General features: G+C 31.1%; 1 protein-coding gene across 6 annotated transcripts in view; it reads left to right on the top strand.

Moving 5' to 3' along the window:
• LOC132724548 (ras-responsive element-binding protein 1-like) overlaps positions 1–22,347 on the top strand; it is a 61,467-nt gene that overhangs the window by 4,814 nt on the left and 34,306 nt on the right. The window contains exon 1 of one of the 6 annotated variants that reach the window (XM_060709424.1): positions 16,673–16,683. The exons of 4 other annotated variants lie outside the window; for them this stretch is intronic. Coding sequence is in view for 1 of the 2 variants with exons in the window: in XM_060709419.1 (XP_060565402.1) it covers positions 16,915–16,942 (28 nt within the window). In the remaining variant the exon portion in view is untranslated. Of the gene's footprint in view, positions 1–16,672; positions 16,684–16,869; positions 16,943–22,347 lie in introns of those variants that run through there. One more of the 6 variants, XM_060709419.1, reaches the window with a different exon arrangement.

Here is a 22,347-nt window from a genome sequence, read left to right as displayed (position 1 = left end):
CTCATACATTCGTGCCTTCTCATACATTTCGTGCTTACAGAAAATACTGTATCGTTGAAAAAAATATATACCATAAAGCATTGACACTCACGAAGCACAATTTTTAACTTGAGTTTACTACTGTTTAATTACATTGTAGGAAATACAGTTTGAAATAAATTTAATATGAAAAAGGCAAAGCCTCAAAGCGAGCTCGATGTTTTTACGTGAAATAGTATGAAATAATCGCTCATTTTTATTTCAAATGCAGTGACGAGTGCGTGTGACGTCACACGTACTGTGTTAGATATGGCCCCGCCCCTGTCGTGAAATGAATAACGAGTTTTGAAAACGTTTATAAAACTATGTTTATTTTATTTCACTCTATAATTTTTCAAGCGAAATAAAGATTATTTAAAGTGAAATAAATGTAAAACTTAAAACGTTTGCGACATTAAAATAGCGTACTTGATTTGTTTGTTTTGCACGCGTTGTTTGGCGCTACATTGTGACGTCACGTAAACAATACTTTAAACGTCTGTATAGCGTTAACGACTGAATAAAAGATATTGGTGTTCGGATTCATTTTCTTAGTTAGACCATTTTCTTTCATTCTAGATAGTTTTCACAACAAAATTCGACAAAAAAATTGTTTTTATTTATCAGATTTCAAACAAAATGGCGCCTTCGATTTTCATTTTTAATACACAGCTTCCGTTATTCTGGTTCCCTGTCCAATTATGGTTCCAATAGACGTGCGCGGGTGACCAGTCTACATGCACATCCGTTTTCAGTCAGAATTCCTCAGTTTTTATCGTTATCTTTAAATTCGAAAGGTTGCGATGTGTCCAATTCGGTACTTTGGACGAAAGTTTTCAAAACCATCACTTAGCAGGTACTCGCGTTACCGTAAAGCTCGCTTTGCGAGCAGGCCCTTCGGGCCAGCTCGTCGAGCTCGCTATAAACATAACTTTGGTTCATGATAATTGATCAGGATTCCTCTCTATACCGGGGCAAAAATTGATGTGTTGGGACACAAAATGATAAATATTTTACTGACATTGAATCATGCTGATTTATAATACAAATTATACTGCACATTAAAATATTATATTTCTAATATCTTAACTTCTAAGAGAATGAAAATGTTTCATGTTATATTTTTTGCATCATTATTCAGTCTAAATGCGATAATCCCTATATCATGGTTGTCAATTACCCAGGTGTCTATATCTGTTTTTAGCAACCACTGATTACCTAAACCTTGTCACCAAGATTTCGTCGTTAAATCATAATTTCACCATCTTTTGTTGAAGTAGAAAATTGGGCAGAAATGACTTGTGATTATAGTAAAGTAGAGTATCCTTGAGATGTTTGAAAAAAGAGTATGTAAAACGCTATCCCAAACCACATCATAATTACTTTGACGGTCATCACAATTTTAAGCAGTGCATGATTATTTGAATTGCTGTGTAAACTTAAACATGAATATCTTGTTCGGTATGAAAGTAAATTTGATGAATATATTGAAAATGTGAAGTATTATATCCCCTTTTAAAATAATGCAACATCACTGTGACATTTTGGTATTTTGTAATATTCTTTCATTTTTTTTAAAGGTAGATGTTTTTATATTAATGTTATTTGAAAATTATAATTAAGTAAAAAAAAAAGTTACTATGATAAAGGAAGTCAGTAAGCATTGCACAGTACCTACCTAGTCCTTTTAATGCCGGGGGCACATAGGGCAAGGACTAGCAAGTATAACAGTGTATTATTAAGGACAGCATGTTTAATTAGCACCCGTGATATGGGGTGTGGATGGTAGCTTTGCACTTGCCATTACAGTCCCTGAACTAGCTCAATTACACCCTGTGATTTTTCTCACTTAATTGGGAAGAGGCCTTAGCCTCTTGATTTTAGGAAAAATTATTGCTAAAATTGCTGATTTTGGGAAGTTAAAAAGCTGGTAAAGTTCAGATTTTGGGGAAACCTGCATCATTTTAAAGAAAATTTCTATTGGGGAGAGGCCTTTTTTCGGAGTCTGATATATAATTAGGAAAATCACTGTAAGCCTGCAACACTTTCAATATTGCCATTTTGGGCATTCTTCACAGATTTTTTTTTCTCCATTTCATATGATTTATAAAAGACTTCTACAAAAGTGCTACATTGTAAACTTTTCTAGATTTTAATTAGCGTAGGCGTGACCTTTACAATTAAAATACTTTCAGGCTTATTAGGTTGATGGCAATTTTCTATGACTGGATACCTTCTCCTGTCGATGTGTCTTCTGTTTTATATAAATATATTGAAACAGCGCTATTAAACTATTAAAGTAAGGCTTTTTGGTAACTGCTACTACTTCAAGTAGGCAACAATATGTGAAACTGATTTATTGTTGAGTGTGATGCTAAATTTCATGAAACATGCATAATTTGAACAGGCAATTGATACTTTTTCTGTTGAAATCTTGGTGGTTTTGTGTCTAAGTTTTAACAGTTATACAATGTATAAAATTCAGTTTTTGAGTGTTTTAAACAGTTATTCAAAGAATCAATAAGATATCAATGATAAAATTCAAGGTTAGTTTTCACTGATTTTAATTGGAAGTCTGGATTTAGTCAGTTAAGATCTATGATATAACTATCATACATTATTCTTAAGGTTTTCCCCTTTTGAGTAATGGTTGCCAAATTTATCTATCTAATATTGAATCAGTCCATCAGTTTAAGTACACATTCTTAAACAGCATTCGTGGAAAACAAATATTGGTAAAATGTATAACTTTGCAAACATAGTGATTCAAACTGAACACTTTACAATTGGACATCCATTAAATCTTAACGTTTACATAGCTGTGCTTGCTGAGATAAGATGAAGTTTCAAGCTCTTGAAAAACTAGATATAGACCATGCATCATTGAGTGCCCGTATATTATTTTGAATTGAGAAATTTAGATATTGCTTGTTTACATAAGACTTTTTTTTCGTTTTGAAGATTCAGAAAAAAACATGGCTCACAGACTATTTAAATATTATGCAGTTGAAATTATAAATATTTATTGAATTGGTTATGATAGAAATGATTCATAAAATGATTGATGATATGTTGATGATTGTTTTGATAATGATTGATGATTTATGATGATGATGATATTGATATATGGTTGATGATAATGGTTTGATGATGATAGTGATGATGATAAGTAATGATAATAATGATCACTGATTGTTGGTGATGTTCAGTAATGATGATGATGATAAAAGATTGACAATAATGAACAAGGTGATGATAATGATGATGATGATGATTAGTTTTGATGAAAATGGAGTTGATGATGATTTTGAAGATGATGATGATTATGTTGAATTTAAAATGTGTTACACTTATTTTAAGATACTCTGAGTGATGGGCATAATAAATTTAGATAAATGGCTGATTGTTACAAGATACTGTCCGATGATGTCATTTTCCCATATTAGTTTTCTAAATGCAGAACTAAGATAATAATTTTTTTAAGAGAACATGCCCCCCCCCCCCCCCCCCCCCCCCCCCCCCCGAAAAAAAAAGAAAAAAGATACAAGTATTTGAGAGAAAAAATATAATAAAGTTTAGAAGTTTAAGATGGAGGAAGAAGAGAAATCTGAGCCGGCAGGATCAATATAATTGTAGAAATCTAGTATCAAAATGTAAATAGAAACATGTCATATCCAGTGTCAACTTAATACGTAGGAAAATATAAATTGCATGATTTTCTTTTTTTGTATTTAAGAGAGTTGATAGTAGGCCCTTGAATGTATTGATACAGGAGTATGATTAAAGATTTAAGTTATACGGGAAAACTTGAAAAGTGGGAGGCCCTTCTAGGATTAATTGTTAGCCATAGACTGTGTCCAAGAGTTAACCTTTAACACCTTCTGGAACTAAAAAGTTATTGTCACTTGTGTGGAACCAGACCAGTTTCCATGAGTATGCAGTCTGACTAGATTCTATACTGCTGAATGAGGAGTTTTCATCATGATATTTCTTGAACAATTAAAAGAACAATGCCTTAAATTGAAGCTGTAATCATGTCCATTTGTGAGATTAAGGAGATTTTGAGTCATTTTTAGAGTAATATAAAAAAGTATACTTAAAAGTTAAGAAATGGAAACAAAAAGCAATTTTTGTTATTTATATTTAAGCATTATGGATAGTTTAAAGTTTTTATTGAAAAAAAAGTGTCAAGACTTTCAAAAGATTTGCTAGATATTGAAATATGATCACTGGATTGGCAATTTATTAAGTATTTTGTATTGAAATATGCAGTTAATTACAGATATAATTGTCATGATGAAGTACTTGTGTATTGAAGATATTTTGAAACGATCATAATATATAGCAGAATCTATGTTATCTTTTATCCATCACCTGACAGAAGCACTCCTTTCATATTTCAACGATCTTGGCTCGAGTTTCTGTCCCGATTGTCATTCAGTTATCCGAGGAAGATATTTATATAGACAGACCTCATCCCGCAACTGTTGTTCAATAACGGAGCTTTAATTCTCACAGCTATTCGTTCATCAGTTGCCAAAATCAGATTATCATTACAGGGATGTAGTTGCGCACACACAATGGCCGTCCTGTAGTCAATCAAGATAGATATTTTGATACTTTAAACGGCTCACTAGATCGTAGCATTGTTTGCTACCCTAATACACTACATCTTATTTGGAACACCCTCATACTTTTAAAACAATACGCGGAAAAAAAACACACACGGCAATGATTGCAGTGTATTGTCTATAACGAAGATTTGGATGGTTGGAAGTCGATACTTTGATACATCGTAATCCTGCCAATCTGCGATCTAGACATCTAGTTCAAACATCTCTGTCTTAAAAAAACTATGATCGTCAGTTGAGAGGTTGAATACTCTTTGTGTAGCATGCTTGTCTAAGGTTTATCTAGAATGATATAAAACATCATAATGTATTAACTTGATCGCTTACATCAGAGATTCTTGCGTGGTTTTAATTGTTGTTCAATTTAAAGACACAATCACATTGATGGACATTATTATCATTTTGCAATCTATTCAAATACATGTTTTTAATAAACCAAATTGTAATTGAATATGAATAGATGTTTTTATCATGCATTTTGAGAAAATTGAGACATGCCTGAATAATTGCTATCCACTTTGATTTGATTCCGGATTTAAGAATGGTTTAACATATTTACATCAATTTTTTCTCTGCTGTTTTTATGAATAAACAATTAAAAACATTTTTAAAGTCATTTGATAAAAGAATAGTATTATAAACTGCCCACATGTGACTATTTTAAGTATTTTATTCCGGTAAGAGGTGACAATTCTGTTAATACAACATTTTTATCCAACTTCGTAAAGACTTGGGGAATAGGGGTTAGAGGTCATGTACTTAAGTGTGGCCATAGTAAAAACACTTATTGAAAAGAACCAGTTTCACTTTTATCTACATAAAATTTCTATTAAAATGACATTAAATATTTAAAAAAAAGAATTTGAATCTCATAACATAGGTTCTGCATCATTATGTTTTAATGGTCGCGTAAATCCTGCTAAACTAGCTCAATAGAGGCTTATACCATTCATAAAAAGATGTTGAATTTTGAATAAGTAGATGTACATGTGACTGAAGGATGAATAAATTGAGATGTTGCGAACATTTTGAAGTTTTAAAACCTACCGTTATATTTCTGTATGTGTCATCTGTATGTAATCTTAAGTAAAAAGAAGCTTAGCAAGAAATGCTTCGATGAATTGATGTGAAAATTCCGTTTCGGTTTTATTGTAAAAATGTATAACTTGAGGAAAAAAAAGACCGTCGGAGGCAAGGATGTTGAAAAACCGCGGGATTTGCATATATCGTGAATTTATTTTGTATATTAGCATCTCATGCTTGATTGATTAGTTTCAGAGGCTGTTCTGTTTGAATCGTTATTTTAAATGTGAACGTGTGATGTGTTTGAAATTTGAAAAATTCAACCAAAATTTTATACATATCAGTCAAGAACAGTTTAAGCGTAACACAGTCATCTAAAATAACCGTATAACAGTATTGTTGCAGTTGTGTCTGAAATTGTCGCCATATTTTAAATTTTCTTGCACGTACTAGTAGATTTTTTTCCATTCAACAGTAATACTGAGTGCATTTATATGTCTGCCTTAATGGTATGAAAATTGTAACTTATTTTTTTCATTGTCAGATTTTTTCTACAAGTTTTTGATATCATCATACCAATATTTGTACCATAAAATAAATCGTTGCTGTTGGTTGAAGTGTTGTTAATGTACTGTTTTAACATCCTGTTATGACCTGATGTAAAAAAAATCGCATTATCATTCTTTTTATATGTACATGCATTCCATGTGCATTTTATGCTTTATTGGTACAATGTATAGAAGTTAATGGACATTTTTTGAAAATGTGGTTAAAATTTTAAGCAATGCCATCAAAAAACAGTTGAAACTTAAATGTATAAATATTTCTTTATTTATAAAATGTTTGCCTCATCAAAGGGCCTGTTTTTGTTTCGTTACAAGGCATGTTTGATTGAAATATTGCTGGAAGTTCTAATAACAATTGGGAAATTTATTCAGAAGATAATTTATTTCTCCAGGAAATTGTGGTCAGGTTGTCAAATTAAAGATTTAGAATTTGATGCCTTTATCAACACTTTTAACACTTTTTTTAAAATGATTGAAGATTTTCTTTGTTTATTTAATATTTTATCTAAATATATAAACATTGAAAAAATAATTCCAGACCTTGGAGCTTAATGTATTATGTGTGCTGGATGATTACTTCTTATTTTTCCTGTTGCCAATAATTGCATCCTCAATTTTGACAAAAATTTTGCAGTGAAAAAAGGTTTTAGTGTAATTACAGATAAATCAGATTATGCACCTTAGAACTTTTATATTAAAGCAGCATGCCTCCAGATTCATGATATTTTTATGAAAATTTTGAAAATGTATTTAAAAAGTCAAATATTATGTACTGAACAAAGAAAGTTATTAACATTTTGCAAATGGAATAAAATTAACATTCCACTTCAATAGCCAAAAAGATATCAAAATATATATGCTAAAATAGTCTTTCCTGTGTTAGTAACGCAGCAGAAGTACATGTTTGGTGATAAATACTGCACAATCAGTCATTAATCGCAAATAAAATGTAAATTATTACTTAAATCTAGAATCTTAGTACAATTTTTGTGAAGTTTGATTTTCTTGAAATATTTTGGCTCATCTGGAGGCATGCAGCTTTAATCAACATTGTAATTATTTTTTTTTCTTTCGACACTCAAAAACTGAAACTGCCCACATCATGACATATAATTAAATATTATATCAAGTATTATAGAAACCTTCCTCTGTTTGCTCAATTGTTTAACAATGACAGAAACTTTCAGAATTAATCACAATTTATTTTTATTGTGATGCCTGAAACTGAAAATAATTTAAAAAATGGAAATTAAATTTTTATTGTCCTGAGTGTTCTTAGATTTTTGTTATCAGTATGACAGGTTGTAAAATTGCTTCAGAATTGTACGTGATAATAAAAATAGGAAGTTTTCCCATTATTTGATGTAATAATGCTATTAACAAGAAGTTAAAGATGTCTAAAGTTATTACAATTTTTGCCGTGATGTGTAACCAACAATAACTTATTTATACCATCTGTACTATGATCATCAATTTTCAATGCCCCAGGGTTACAAATTATCAACACATCATATTGTCCTATTCTAATTTGTATTTCTTATTGTAGCTATTTAATTTCTTGTTATTTTATCACTTGAGCAAGGTCCCCCATCGAAGATGTGAAAGATAGTATTGCAATTAAAATCTTAAGTCCATTCAATTTAATATGGCTACCCAGTCATTCAAATTACAATAACGGAAAATTGGAAGATACTGAGCAATTATCCGAAAACGTTGACATGTTTGAGCGGGCCAGAAATATTTAATAAAAAGATTCCTTTAATTTGAAAGATTTTTCTTTCCCCTTTTAAGTGATACTTATAAAAATGCTTAACCATATTAAACTCACGCTGGTTTCTGTTGAATATTTTCCTATGTTTACTTTCATATCGATGAAGACTTTATTGAAAATTTCTAAAAGCTTGAAGTCATAATTAAATTTCAAAAGTTATAATTTGATACAGAATCTGTTTTGTATATTTAAACATTCATAATTAAGAGTAAATGAAAAGTAACAGATTAAAGTATAATATTGCTTGCGAATTACTTGGTATGTTTAAAATGTCATTACTGCAAAATTAGGGATATTGATTAAAAAAACAATTAAATGTCGACCCCATCACCCGAGCCATAACTCAGTCCCTTCTAACAAAGATATTTGAGCCGCGTCATGACAAAACCAACATAATGGGTTTGCGCCCAGCATCGATCCAGACCAGCCTGCGCATTCGCGCAGTCTGATCAGGATCCATGCTGTTCGCTTACCAACCCTATTACATGTAAAGAAAATGATAGCGAACAGCATGGATCCTGATCAGACTTCGCGGATGCGCAGGCTGATCTGGATCCATGCTGGTCGTAAACCCTTTATGTTGGTTTTGTCGTGACGCGGCTCATTTAAACAATACAAGCTGAACATTTTCAACACTAATCAAACTTAGTTAATGTTAAATTAATAGTATTGTTTAATTGGTGAATATTTATATTTCATAACTTAGATTATTTTAAATGGATACATGTACTAAATAAAAAAATTAAACAAATTTGATGTTGGGGTTGAAGATATATTACGGAATCTGACCATTGATATAAGTATACTGCCATGACATTTTGATGTTAATGATGAATAAGAAAATAGACCCTCTCATACCTATTACGGGGTGAATAAACGAGGTTACCCAGTTGGGGTCTTAAAAAAAAAGAAAAAAAGAAAAAAATAGTCCCTCTGCTCTACATTAAATTTTGTTAAATTATTTGATTATATACATCATTATGTATAATTATCATTATTTGGCTCACAGAAGTTTAATGCCAAGTTTAAAAAAGGGCATCTTGCAACCATTTGGAAATAAGTCAACAATTTTTTTTAGTGGGCAATTTTTCTATAAAGATCATAAAAAGTACATCTGTTTTTTCCTCCATTCATAGGTATGTAGTGTTTGTTTATGCTACAGTTTGTGTTTGTTGTTATGGTCAGTTATTATAATGGTCAATACAACCTGCCGTGACATGTCCATCTTTTTATTATTTGACCAATACATTTGTCAAAAGCTGATGTAAAATTTTGATCCTATTATATTACCGGACATCTTATTTTCACTGCCAAATGTATGAAGACGTTAATGCCACTTTTGTTCGCTGGAGTATGAAAACAATCCATCCCGACTATTATTATTAAAGATTAAACTTTTACGGATTAAGATTTATTGAATTCAGTATACATATACACACATCAACGGCTTATTACAATTTTCATCACTTCGTTAAGCAGTTTGGTGAATAAGTTATTTGGTCAAGCAGTTTTTGGCATATTAATGTATTAAAGATTTGCTTGTCCCATCTTGAGTTAATTTATTTTATAAATCAAAATCATATTGGGTGTCATGATGATGATGATGATGATGAATTGTCATGAGTTATGTTTCAAAAAAAAAAAATTACAGTTATGATGAAAATAAAGATGATGATGATGATTATTTAGGATAAAATAAATGGTATTTCAATGCAGTCAAACTTGTGCTGTAGGCCTAATTTCAACACATACATGTAAATATTTATAGAAAATCTGCTAATAAAGACAATACTATAATTTACCTTCATCTAGTTTATAATGTTAGGTTTGATTTGTAGTTATACCTATATCAATGTACTATTAAGTAATTAAAAAAATTTATGAAAGGATATAACATAAATTAAATAATGATGAAGATTTGTAAAAAATGAACATTTGTAAAAGATAAATGCTTTCTGCTATTGGAGTTGTTAAAACAATTTTTTTATAAAATAAAAGCGATAAGATTTTATCTACATAAACAAATAGCATTACTTATTGCCAAAAATGAGAAAGATCAAATTGACATTCTGCAAATACAATTTTTGCAAGCTCATGTGAGAGATCATGAAAATACGTAGCAATTCAATCGGAAGAAGAGAAAAAAAAGTAAGTAATAAGATACAGTTTATCACATTGTCGCACTATTGTTCGGTGTGTGGGGAGCTTCATTGAATCTATAAAGAACTGTTGAAGTGATCTCTAACTTTCCCCCTCTTCTTTAAAACATTTGGCGATAGATAATAGAAGGTCATGGGTAGCTTGAACATGAATCGATGTAGGTATTTAACGAAACAATAGCAGAATGGGCGTCTATTGTTAATGTTTAACACCTAATGCAAGTTGATTCTTATGTTAATGTATAGTTGAAGCAATTTGGTATCCTTTGCTCATTGTTTTCTCAATGCATGATTGCTCGTATTCTTCGATCTTTTAACTCCTTGTTGGCATGATGGCAAAAGAGATGGTATTAGATAACCAAATGTGGACCATTGTTTGAAAGGGAAACAAGAACTTGTCTCCATTACAATTAAATATTATTCATAACAATACCACAATGAGATAAAGAATTTAAAAAGATTTTTATCCATGGACTGGTAGCAGCCTCTAGTCTGGAAGGGACAAAACTTTTTAAGATAAGATGGTGAGCCAGTCTTAAAAAATGGTATTGTCTAATTTACGGACCATTTGAAATGAGATTGTCATCAGCACTTTCTAACATTGAGATGTTTTTGGTTGCCCGGGGTTTCTGTGTTCTTTTGTTTTATTGTATTAAGTGATCGGTAATACACAAAGTTGTCAATACATTGATCATTAGATAAATGAATAGAGAAATTATTTGGCGATTAAGTAGTTAATTGTTGAAACAATAGAAAGGAATGTAGGTTATTCTAACTATTGTTTTAACATGTTATTGTCTGCCAATGTAACTCAAGGAGATGACAGTTGGGCTCTATTACTGTAATACACTTGTTTCAAATGTACATAAAAATTGAAAAAAAAGACAGATTTAATGACTTCGGACAAGTTCCTTTAGAAGGAACATGTTTATTGTTAAGTGTAAGCTGCATGAAGTATATATATTTTTATACCATTTAAGGATACTAGAGGAGACTCTGACCTCATTAACCCTCGTTAATTACATCATGATTTGTATTACTAATGATGCATGTGTCATGTGTGTGTATGTGTTGCGTTGTTATGTCCAGCTCGCTGTCTCCTGCTGCATTCCTTACATCTTGTAATAATGATTCTTAATTGCTAATTAATACTGTCATTATACAAAGTGTTTGGTGCACTTATGGCAAATAGCGAATCTGTCAACCTCAAAACACATGATGGATGCATAATGGTTGCACTTGTCAACTTGAATGAGTAAAATAGAGTAAAACTGATCAACCACAAGGTCAGTTGTTTAATTAACAATAATTGGACAAGTGAAGTACATGTATAAACAATACCATACATGTATATACATTGTTATTCCATAAATGTTGAGACTGGTAAATATGGTACATGTCAGTGTAAAATACATGACACTGTGTGTGTGTGTTTTTGTATTGTAGAAAAAACAACTTGTATATGAGAGTACGTCAAAATTATGTAATGAAAACAAGACTTAGTAATTATCATTTTGCAACATTTAGTTCCTCATAAACCTTAATTGTGTAATAATTAATAGTGCAACAATATACTGGTTAGATTGCAAAATTCAAGTAATTTCTTTAACTGAAGGGCAAAGTATAGCATTGGCCAACTTCCACAGGTTTGAAATTCAAAGTTAAACCCTTTGGTGCCAGTGTTGCTTGTTACAATTAGCTATAGTGCAAGACAGACCATTGATTAGAATCACCATACATGTTTATAACAAAGCTGGGTTCAGCTTTTCCAAGATACATATATTGAGATATTCCATGAATTATGACATTTTCCTAGATCTGCAAGGTGTGATAGCTAAATTGATACCTATCTACAAGAATTTTGACAAGTCATATTAATTTGACTGCACATTTAAAAGTAGAAAGTCAAATAATATGATTTTACAAGTAGTAGCAATGGAAAGGAGGCCAAAGAACTTTACCGATACTTTATAAATATTTGATAAATGCTAGGGGTCCATCATTTAAGATTATCTGAACCAAAGGTTATGAAAAATAGCAAATAATGTGATAGAAAATTACAGATAATTAACATTATTACACGTCCATTACGGCAGAATTCTATAGATAATATCAGGAAGGTTTATCTGTGTTAGTCAAATTTTTTTGTAGCATTCAATGAAAAGAAGTAGAAAGAAATATTGCTATATTTTTTCCGTTAATTTTTTTTTTGCATTGAAAAGTTTGCATACCTTTCTAATGATGTTTTGGTCATTTAAAGAAATTTTAGTAATGATGCTTAAATAGGGAAGATTTTTGAAAAGATTCAGAATGAAAGGTGAAGATAAATCTTTTGTTATATTGAAGTGCGATACAGAACGATGATAGTATGAGAGGTAACAAAAGGCGGAGCAACCAAAAGGCAGAGCAACCGTCGGTGACTCACCTTGATGGGACAATGATAATAAAGATTGTAATATATTATATTATAGTATGATTACACTAACGGAAAATGTAATAAAGCTGTCCGCGGGAACATTCTTGTACTAATGATTATAGTCATTGTTATAGTTTTTACTGGTTTTAAGAAATTAGTCGATATTGATATCAACTTGTCACTGGACATCGTATTTTATGGTACAGACGAGAAAAGCGGTCCGACTAAAATCTTTTCTTTTTTGAGATGACAGGTAGAAGTTAAAAATGATACAGAAAAAATTAAAGTAGAAGAGGTGAGAAGTTTTGTGTAGAGGGAAGAAGGGAAGTGGTGTGTTAGATGGGAGGAGGGGAGGCTTGTGGCTTGTTAAAGTTATCAAGGTGAAAATGATCTTGAAGTAGGTTGTAAATGAAAATTGCAGCATTCGAGAATTAAAGATTATTCATATTGCAATAGAACTTGGAAAATTGTCTTTCCAACATGGCAACCACAATACTTGAATAATGATTTTCATATCCATTTTGATGTCAAAAAGATAAATTAATGAACTCATAGATCTAGGTGTTTTTATGATAATTTAGAAGCATACAAAGTAAGCAATTATAGAATAGATGATTTCTGTCCATCAAGATACAGTCAGACCAGTGTTAACAGTAAGATCAATATATTGTTATTGTTCCTTTCTGGGTTTTTGTTACACTCTTAGCACACTTTAATATCTTAAATAGACTTTATTATTTTAAAATAAGTACTGACTGAGCATCAAGCAATGCAAACCATGATCCAAAGGCTTGTACTTGGTACTGACTGAATAGATGGCAAGGATAAGTTAGCTGATCTTCGGGTCACATAGGCGGAATCATTTGCCCTCCAACTGGCAAAGGGATAAATATGAATTTTAAAGTTAAAGCATTATTTTTAGATGTTAGGGATGAAGAGACCTGTACTGTATTTGCGTGTTTTAATAAACCTAATTAAGAAAGAAAACAAAAAGATTCAAGACAAATGAATTGAAAAATTCAGATTTATGTAAATATATGAAAGATCCGTTTCAGAAGATGATTTTGCAATTTTTGAAATTTTTCAAGGCTTACTCAGAATTTAAATAGTTTTAGAAATTTTGAACAAAGTAAATAGTAAACACTTATCGTTAAGGACTTTAAAAATACTCTCCTTCAGGGTTTATGGAAAGCCTTCCTTGTTTTTATTGCATCTTAAATGTTGTATTATACAAGAGTGTTTCTCGACTGATTATTTTGTTTATATTTAAGATGGTCGAAGCTATTTATACAGTGAATGGTAAACCCATTTTCAATGAAAGCCGTGGATGATAGTTTTGTGCCGTTCTTTTATGTAGCAGCATGGCCGATTGATAATTTGTTTTGATTGGGTATTCCGTTATAATAACAAAAATTGCGTAGCCTTTATTGATGTCATTTTCACTTCAGTGCGAGGGGGTTCATTGTAGTTATAGTAAATCTGCTATGTATACACACAATTTTCTGAAATAATCTTTACGATATACAAGAGAGCCTTGCTACTTTAATGTACCCATGTAATTATAGAAGATTTCATCCTCTTAAAGGTGTTAAATGTTACAAAAATGCTACCACTACTTCATTTTACTAGCTGACCATTTAAACTAAGATTATTAGTATAAAAACGACTGTAGGGGATTAGTAGTGCAGCATGTTTAAACTTAAACTATTGTGTCTGATTGCATTTTTTATGAACAATAAAGAAAATAAAAAAGTAAGTTAGCCCCTTTAGATCTACAGGCAGGTGCATTAAACATGTATAGTACAGACCAAACTCTGTCTCACAGAATGATGTTTTTGTTAAAAAGAGGGTAACACAACAGTTAACCATTTTTGCTTTAAATTATATTTTTTTCTCCAAATTCTTTAAACATTATATGATTATAAATGATTTTAAATCTTAACCATTTAATTTTCCCAGAAGACCAATGCAGAACAAGACTGGCCGTCTGCTGTCTAACCATGGTCTGCACTATTTGCTATTCAGGCAACCATACATACTATGAAATTATCCCTATAAATGATAAATGGTTTTGTCCAGATTAAATTTGGATTAGTCCATTTAAGATAATTAGCATGGCAAGATTTAAAATTTAATTGAGTTTGAAATATTTGGAGCAAGGACATTTTACTTAAGTAGAGACTGTATTGTTTTGTTAAAAAATGTAAAAATTTTGTTTCCTTATCTTCGTTAGATAATGGATGCTGTCTATTTTCTCTAAAGGCAGGATTGCTACAGTTTTAATTCTATTCAAAACATTTGTTTCTGTGTTCTTTGATAGCTTTGATTTGTTCTATTTGTTTTAAACCACTGGGACTAGTAACAAAAGTAGAATCCATTAAAAGATCAATTATGTATTTTAAGGAGCCTCTTGTCTGATGCTGTTTGTTCCATAGCATCCTCTACAACGTAAGCATCATTTATTGATGGTGAACATCGACTATTCCTTTGTTCTGTATTTACCCACATTCTGCGATAAAAGAAGCTGACAATTAAAAGCTGGGGGTCTAGTATAGATCGCGGATGGGTAAACATGACGTTCAGGATGTTAGAATTCTTGTCCGATCATTGTCTGACGATCTAGATGCTTTAATGTTTAATTAGTTTTCTGCTGCGACATCGAGAAATTAAAAACGATGCTTTCGTTTCTCTATTGTTCTGGCAGCAGCGTTGTCCTGTACATTTTGTATATCTGTCTTATTTGTTTAGGCAAAAGAGCATTGCTTTTCTAGAATCATCTATATTTTAGATGCTGATGATGTATCGAGTTTCAGACATTAGAGAAACGAGATATTTAAATCAATTATTTTTGCGTAAAATGTTATTTTCACATACATGTATAAGTACCTGATTTCTAGAACTGTTTTTAATTGATCACTCACTTTATACACGACAATTATGTAAATTTATTGATCAACAATTAAGATACTAATTTTTTTCTTTTTTGGCAATTCGTATATCTGATTGTTTTTCTAAAAGAATAAAATGAAAGATGCATTTTTTGTTATGAATGATTAAATTACCAAGGACAACAACAGTGATGTTCATATCTTCTTAGCAACAGCAGCATCTTTGACAAGAGTTTGAATTATGACACGTTGATGACCGCTGTGCAAGCCTGATCTTGTCACCATGATGCTGTGAATGTTCGTTCAACACAGAAATGTACTATCTAGTGTATGTAAGGATATTATCCACAATGTTTTGTCATCAAGTTGTAATAAAGCTATATTGATGTTGACATGGAATGAATCTTCTTGTATACACCTGGAGATAAACAAATCTGCCTGCTTTGTGTACCATCGTCACATTACAATCCCAGCATCCCATCCATCGTTGACAGGATGTCACGGCATTTCTAACTGATAAATATTTAAATTCCCTCTAACAAACAAACAAACCTTCATTTTGAAGAGTACTCAAGTCTGGTAATTAAGGTTATTATACTGATAGAAGGGGTACGGCTGCTGAGTTACTGGTACATGTTAGACAAGAAAGAATTTTGGCTGTAACTTTGTACATCATCCATAATACAAGGGTGTTTAGAAATACACACCTAGAAAACCAAGTATGGGGAAAAAGATGGATGGATTTGATTGACATAAGTTTTCAGGAAGTATTAAATATGAAACTTGTTAACTGATGGGGAGAAAAATTTATTATGTAATGTTACCGAAAATACATGTTAAAATATGTGATGAAATTTTGGTATTTTTATTTTTACAACTGTCCTGTGATATTTAGATTTTAAAGATTGTAGGAAATGTTTTACTTAAATGTATAGAAATTTCAATATTGTAAAATATTTCATAAACTGGTCGACAATTTCGAAATGTTTAGTTTGGTTTAATTATGAATTCAAAGAAGAAAAAAAAAAGATTAAAGGTTAATAACTACAAAGTCATAAAAGGTGACTGTTTAAATGTTTAAATAAAAGGTCAGATATGACAGGCCAGCCTCCCATAATCTCATGGTTTGAAAAGCTTGACGAGGATAACTACTGATACAGCCAGCATTCAGGCGTAACTTCACGCTCTCCGCTATACACCTGTAAATACAGGTAAACTTCTTAATGAGATAATGTAGTTTAACAGAGATTCAGGTAAATAAAGGTGAAGATGAAGATGGTAATGTATTTGGTGGGCTGCTGGTGTATCAACGTCACGGTCGCTGATACAGACGAGAGGCGGCCATATTTGGTACATTTAAAACTACAAGATTGGGATTAGTGTTTTAAAGAATTACATAATTAAATGAAAGCTAACTTTAGGGATATAAAGAGGATAGTATTATGAACATAGAAGAAATAGCCTGTTGGAGTGAGTGATTTAATTGTTGATTTCTAATATAGATTCAATGCATCTGTTTTGGGGTTTTTTTTGTTCGTTTGAATCAAGGATGTTGACAAGTCTATAAGAAGTTATCCATCATTATATACAATAAGATCTTATACAATGTATAATGTCATGTTTATGGTGATGAAATAGTTGATGTATTATGTTTATATAGTGTTATAATATCATCTGAAAATCTTGTTACGAATACTGAAGGATGTCTGGTTTTATAATGCATGTATACAGTCGTGTTTTGTCATGAAAGTTTCTATAAATAGAAACCGAAATATGATAATCACAGTGTAGGGTTACGAGCACTGTTGCTGAAGCAAGATTTTTTTATGTCACATGACTTCAGCAAGACTTGTAATGTGTCACATGATCTTAGTGGAGAAGGTCATTATATAGGACACAGTTAATTGTTTAATAGATGTGTTATCTCATATTCTAAAAGCTGTATTATCTCCTTTTCTTATAGTTGTATTACCTCTTTTTCGGGGGGGTTTCATTATGAAGCTGTCCTTGAATAAAAATTGTAAAAAAAATTAGAAATTATATATTTTATATTGTGGGTGGTTTTTTTGCGTGTGTGTGCACAGGTTAGACGTTATCTTTTATTTTGCCTTATTTCAGTACAGAGAGGAAATATTCTATGACATTTTTGTTTTAACCTGTAAATTTATAAATCATTGATGTAGTAAAAAATGAAACGCGGAAGATGTTTTCATGAAACCACTTTAAAAGTTTGTATTCTGATTTTTAGAATTTATTAAAAAGATATGGATGATAATTTATAAGTATTTTATGGTCAAAGTAAAGATAAAAAGCCTCAGAAATACTCTTGAGGCATCGTTGAGGGTCCTTTATTCTACTGATAATATTTTTTGTGCCGGTAAATTTCATGTTGATTTCTTGTCCTGCACTTAAAGCTACTTTGTTGCCATCCAGGAAGTTCAACCAAAAACAAATACCAAAATGGTAGCTTAATAAAAAGAAGTGTTTTTTTTTCCTAGTAAAGTTTTATGATGTGTAAAGTATGTTTGAAATTGTGATGCAAATTTTTTTTTTTTTTTTGCATTCTTTGAAAGTAAGAGATGTTTAGATTGGATGAGAGGTTAAACTACTGTCAGTAATTCTGACCAATCACAGCACTTGTCTGTTTATTTCAGCAACCTTTTATTAGATATAATTTTGAAGTTGGAATGTGTGATTGGTTTAATTGATATTGTTAAATTGACACCCTCGGGTACTTGATGCAGTTAATTGGTCTGACATAAGTCCAATTTTCTTCAATTTTCTCCTGATTGCTATCTGGGTGAATATTTCTTGAAGCTGTTTTACAATATTGTTGTTGATAAAATAAAAAGATGAGAGCAAAAAGAAATTGTTTGTTAATGATGCAATTAAATAAGTCACCAGATAACTTGTAGATTACGATACACTATTGTATAATTTGACCCTGTAGACATTTTTTTGACCGTATGGACATGTTTTGACCCGCCGGACAGAAACACAGAGGTGGGCTGATCAATTTAAATTTTTAATGGTAATTTGGTCAAGAAAGTCAGAGTTATTTAGATGCTTTTAATCTTACTTTACATAAAGCATTTACATGTTACTGATTGTTAATGATTGTTATAACTCAAATTATTAGGATGAAAATTATCATAAATATGGACCAAAAACAAAATGAAACAAAAGAACACAGTTTTAAAATGATGAAATTAAAAAATTTGAAAATAAAAAAAAAAATTAAAAAGGCTATAAAACAATTGTCAAATTTGTTTTTATTTATTTGATAAATATTTTTAAGAAAGTTTACTAAATTCCTTATACAAAAAAACTTAGAAGTTATGTTACAAAAATAAGATATTCAAATGCAGATCTAGTCTTAAACAATCACTGAAATATTAAATTTGATTTTATATATTTCATTCAGTTTAAACTTCAACACCTTTTTTGACCAAATGAAGCTTTTTTAGATTAATTTAAATAGTTAAAACTTGACACTCATTTGGATAATTTTAACTTTTTTCTTTTTTTCCTTTTTTGACCAATTGAAGCTTTACCACTTTCTCGGTTTAAATTTTATCATCTTTTTGTTTTTGCTAAAACTAATTTTTATCTCATTTTTGATAAATTTAAATTTTACCGCATTTTTGGATCAATTTAAACTTTACCACATCTTAATTTGGTATGGGTGATCTGACATGATACTTCCACAGTTAAAGAGGTTCTCCCACATAAAATAGTTTTCTGTAAAACAGTCACTTGACAATAATATTTGCAGGTGCTATATAAAATCAATCATGATTTTCAAAATAAAATTTGTTAACAGTTTAGTGCCATGTTGTTGTATAGATATAATTGGTTGAGTTGCTGAGAAAAAAACAAAAACTTTGCACTTGAAACACCTGACCTACCCCTCCATCTTAACATGTTGCTATCATTAATATTCTGTGTTATCAGTTATTTATGGGGAATAAAGAGTTATTTCGAGATGTCATTTCCTTTGAGCACTTGATTATTCGAGTCCTTGAGACATTAAAATGATGCTGTCAATCCAAACTAAACCCTCCCCCCCCCTCCTTGCCCTCTTTATTCTTTTATTACAGAATCTTTCAGATCTTGTAAGCTCAGTAATACTTTTTAGATTCCCACCTTGATAATGTCGTTTAAACGGGAAATGTATTCAACGTATAGTCACCAAAATTTTCTGCAACTTGATGATTTAATTGCCCCTCCCCCATTTTCTTGACATCATTTCAATAACAACAATCAGTTATCTGATCTTGATATTATACGAGAATATCTCTAACGTTACATAATTATTAATCCTTGACAACCCCAGAGTCCTTGATTGCGGTACTATTTACCTTGGTTTATTACCATTATTTGTTGTATAAGATAAAGATCTCCCGCTAGTTTGGAGATTCTTTTGTACTCTACCTTTTGCTGTTAACTGATGTAGTCAGGCCCCTTTTATAGTACTGATGTTCTGTTTGTTCATTCCAGTACTCTTCAGTGAGTGAAAACCACTTAAAGTCTTCTAGGAGATCAGCTTTCATCCGTGAAGGCGACTTCTAGTTGATACGGTCTAAGCCGGTGTTGTGAGGCTGCCTACAATCGCCCACAATGTTATCTTTACCCGAAATCTTGACTTAGATTTAGGAGTCTTTAGTGATATTCAAACAAATCATACAATAAAGACTGACAGAAATGACTCATGTTGTTTCGTTCAAAAAGTAGATTACATCAAGTCTACCACACAGAGGAAAAATATTATTTTTGGAGTCTGACATTTTCAATTGGGATGTTTTTGTCCACGCCATAGTTCAAAAGTGTCATAAATGAGAGGGTCATATATTAAAAGAAAAGCAATTTAAGATCTTTGTTCAAGTTCATTGTTTAATAAATTATCCTAAACTTCTCCATTTTCATTTATTTTAGGAGCAATCCGCATCCCAATAAAATTTTATTTAGGGTTATTTAGTTCAAGAATTCAGGGAGGGCCGGAAAATTATTCTGGCCAGTGATGGGAGATATCTGCTAACAGGAATTGGTCTTTACAAGCCCAGAAATATTAAATGTTTATAGTTAAAGGAAAAGTCAAGAATAATGATTTAAACAGTTGATTTGTAATTTTATTCCTTTGTCCGAGGATAATTAATTGTTTTATTATTTGAAATATAGAAATTTCAATTTCAGAAAATAAGGTGATCAGCTGCTAATTTTGAAGAACCAGTCAGTCTGACTCATAACTTGGATCATTTCAAGGCCTCGGCCAGTGGGTTACTTTTAAATTTGCAGACTGATTTTTCATTAATTATATCCCAATAACTGATAAATGCCAATCTTAGGGCATTGAGGAATAAATGTATGTATTTAAAACTCAGATATTGTTTGGGTTTTTTTTTTTGTTAGTTGAGAATTAACGAAATGAAGCTGGGCCCGTAGGAGGTTCTGACTTAAAGCTTTGATGTCAACCCCACCTCTAATATATGGTTTCTTTCACTTTACAATTAAATGAAGTTGCCGTGGCGATTGTCATTTCAAATTCTGAACGAATCTTGCTTTGATCAAGATATGTTTTTGGATGTTCACGTTGCGAGCAAATTTGATACTTGTAATTATGTTTTGAAAAAGTGGCGTTTTAAAGAGGATGTATAATTGGGAGTCTGGTGTAAAATATGTCCGGTCATGTAAACTGATACGTCTGATACATGCAAGTTGTTTAAGGCGTTGATTTTTTTTTTGTGCACTTGTTTTGCACCGACCATGAAACCGTCGTATGGTAAAGGTGTGTTAAATGCTATCCGATGACAATTCTGTGTGCACACAACTTGAGGGCGTTTGACCGCAAGGTTCTGAACTTAAGAGAGAAGAAAAAGTATTATTCAATATATTATATTGTTTAAACGTTGTTTCAATATAATGAAGAAATAATCAAAGTATGCATCATGTATATTAAGGAAGAAATCGTAACAAAGAATATTATTTAGAAATATATGATAAATCATTGCGGAGCATCATGGAGTAGTTTCCATTGACATCATGAGAATACATGTACATGTAGTTATATAGGATAGACTGTGTAGCATCAATGTAGTTATATAGGATAGACTGTGCGTAGCATCCTGGGATAGTTTTCATTATAGACTACATTGTAATGACATCATTTATCATAATATGAAGAAAATATTGCTTCGTCTCGAATTCAATCTCCGATTTCGTGAACTTGGTGCATTAATACGAAGAGGTTGACAAAAGAAATTGTAAATTAAATAAAATTTCTCATCTTTACTATTCAGCCAGAATCAATATGAAATATTGATTTTAACCGAAAATTCATTTTTCAATGATGAAAAAATATATTTTACTATAGAGTTGGTTAACAAAAGTTATAATGGACTACTTTTTAGGCGAACAATTATATTTTACTCCCATAAAAGATGAGTTCGACATCAATCGCTAGAGAGAGATGCGACACTGAGCCATTCTTTGTTTATTGATACGCCCCTCATTTGAAAACCTTCGAATGCAGCCTTCAATATTGAAGTAGATCAAATTTCTTTATAACGATAGAAAAAAAACAGCGTCATAATTTGTGAAAAGATAATTAGTTATAAATGTTGCCTCCTGGGAAATGCTTCTAAATTAAAGAAAAAAAAAAGAATTAGTTTGATTTAGAACAAGATAACGTTATTTTATTGATGTCAAATTTAAGAATAAACTATGAAGAACGATTTGAAATCCTTCAGATTACGACTTGCCGAGGTCTTTTTTTAATCATTTGGCAGGCTTCAATTTCAAGTCACAAAATTACACATCTTGTATAGATTTTTTTTCAATATTTTTTTTTTCGTATATAAAGACGTTGATTTAAGAGA

The sequence above is a fragment of the Ruditapes philippinarum genome, unplaced genomic scaffold (assembly GCF_026571515.1).
Source record: "Ruditapes philippinarum isolate M1 unplaced genomic scaffold, ASM2657151v2 ctg257_1_1_1_1, whole genome shotgun sequence".
In the NCBI taxonomy this organism is placed as follows: domain Eukaryota; kingdom Metazoa; phylum Mollusca; class Bivalvia; order Venerida; family Veneridae; genus Ruditapes; species Ruditapes philippinarum.
Note: the sequence above shows the minus strand (reverse complement) of the source record. Positions and strands in the feature narration are given on the sequence as shown.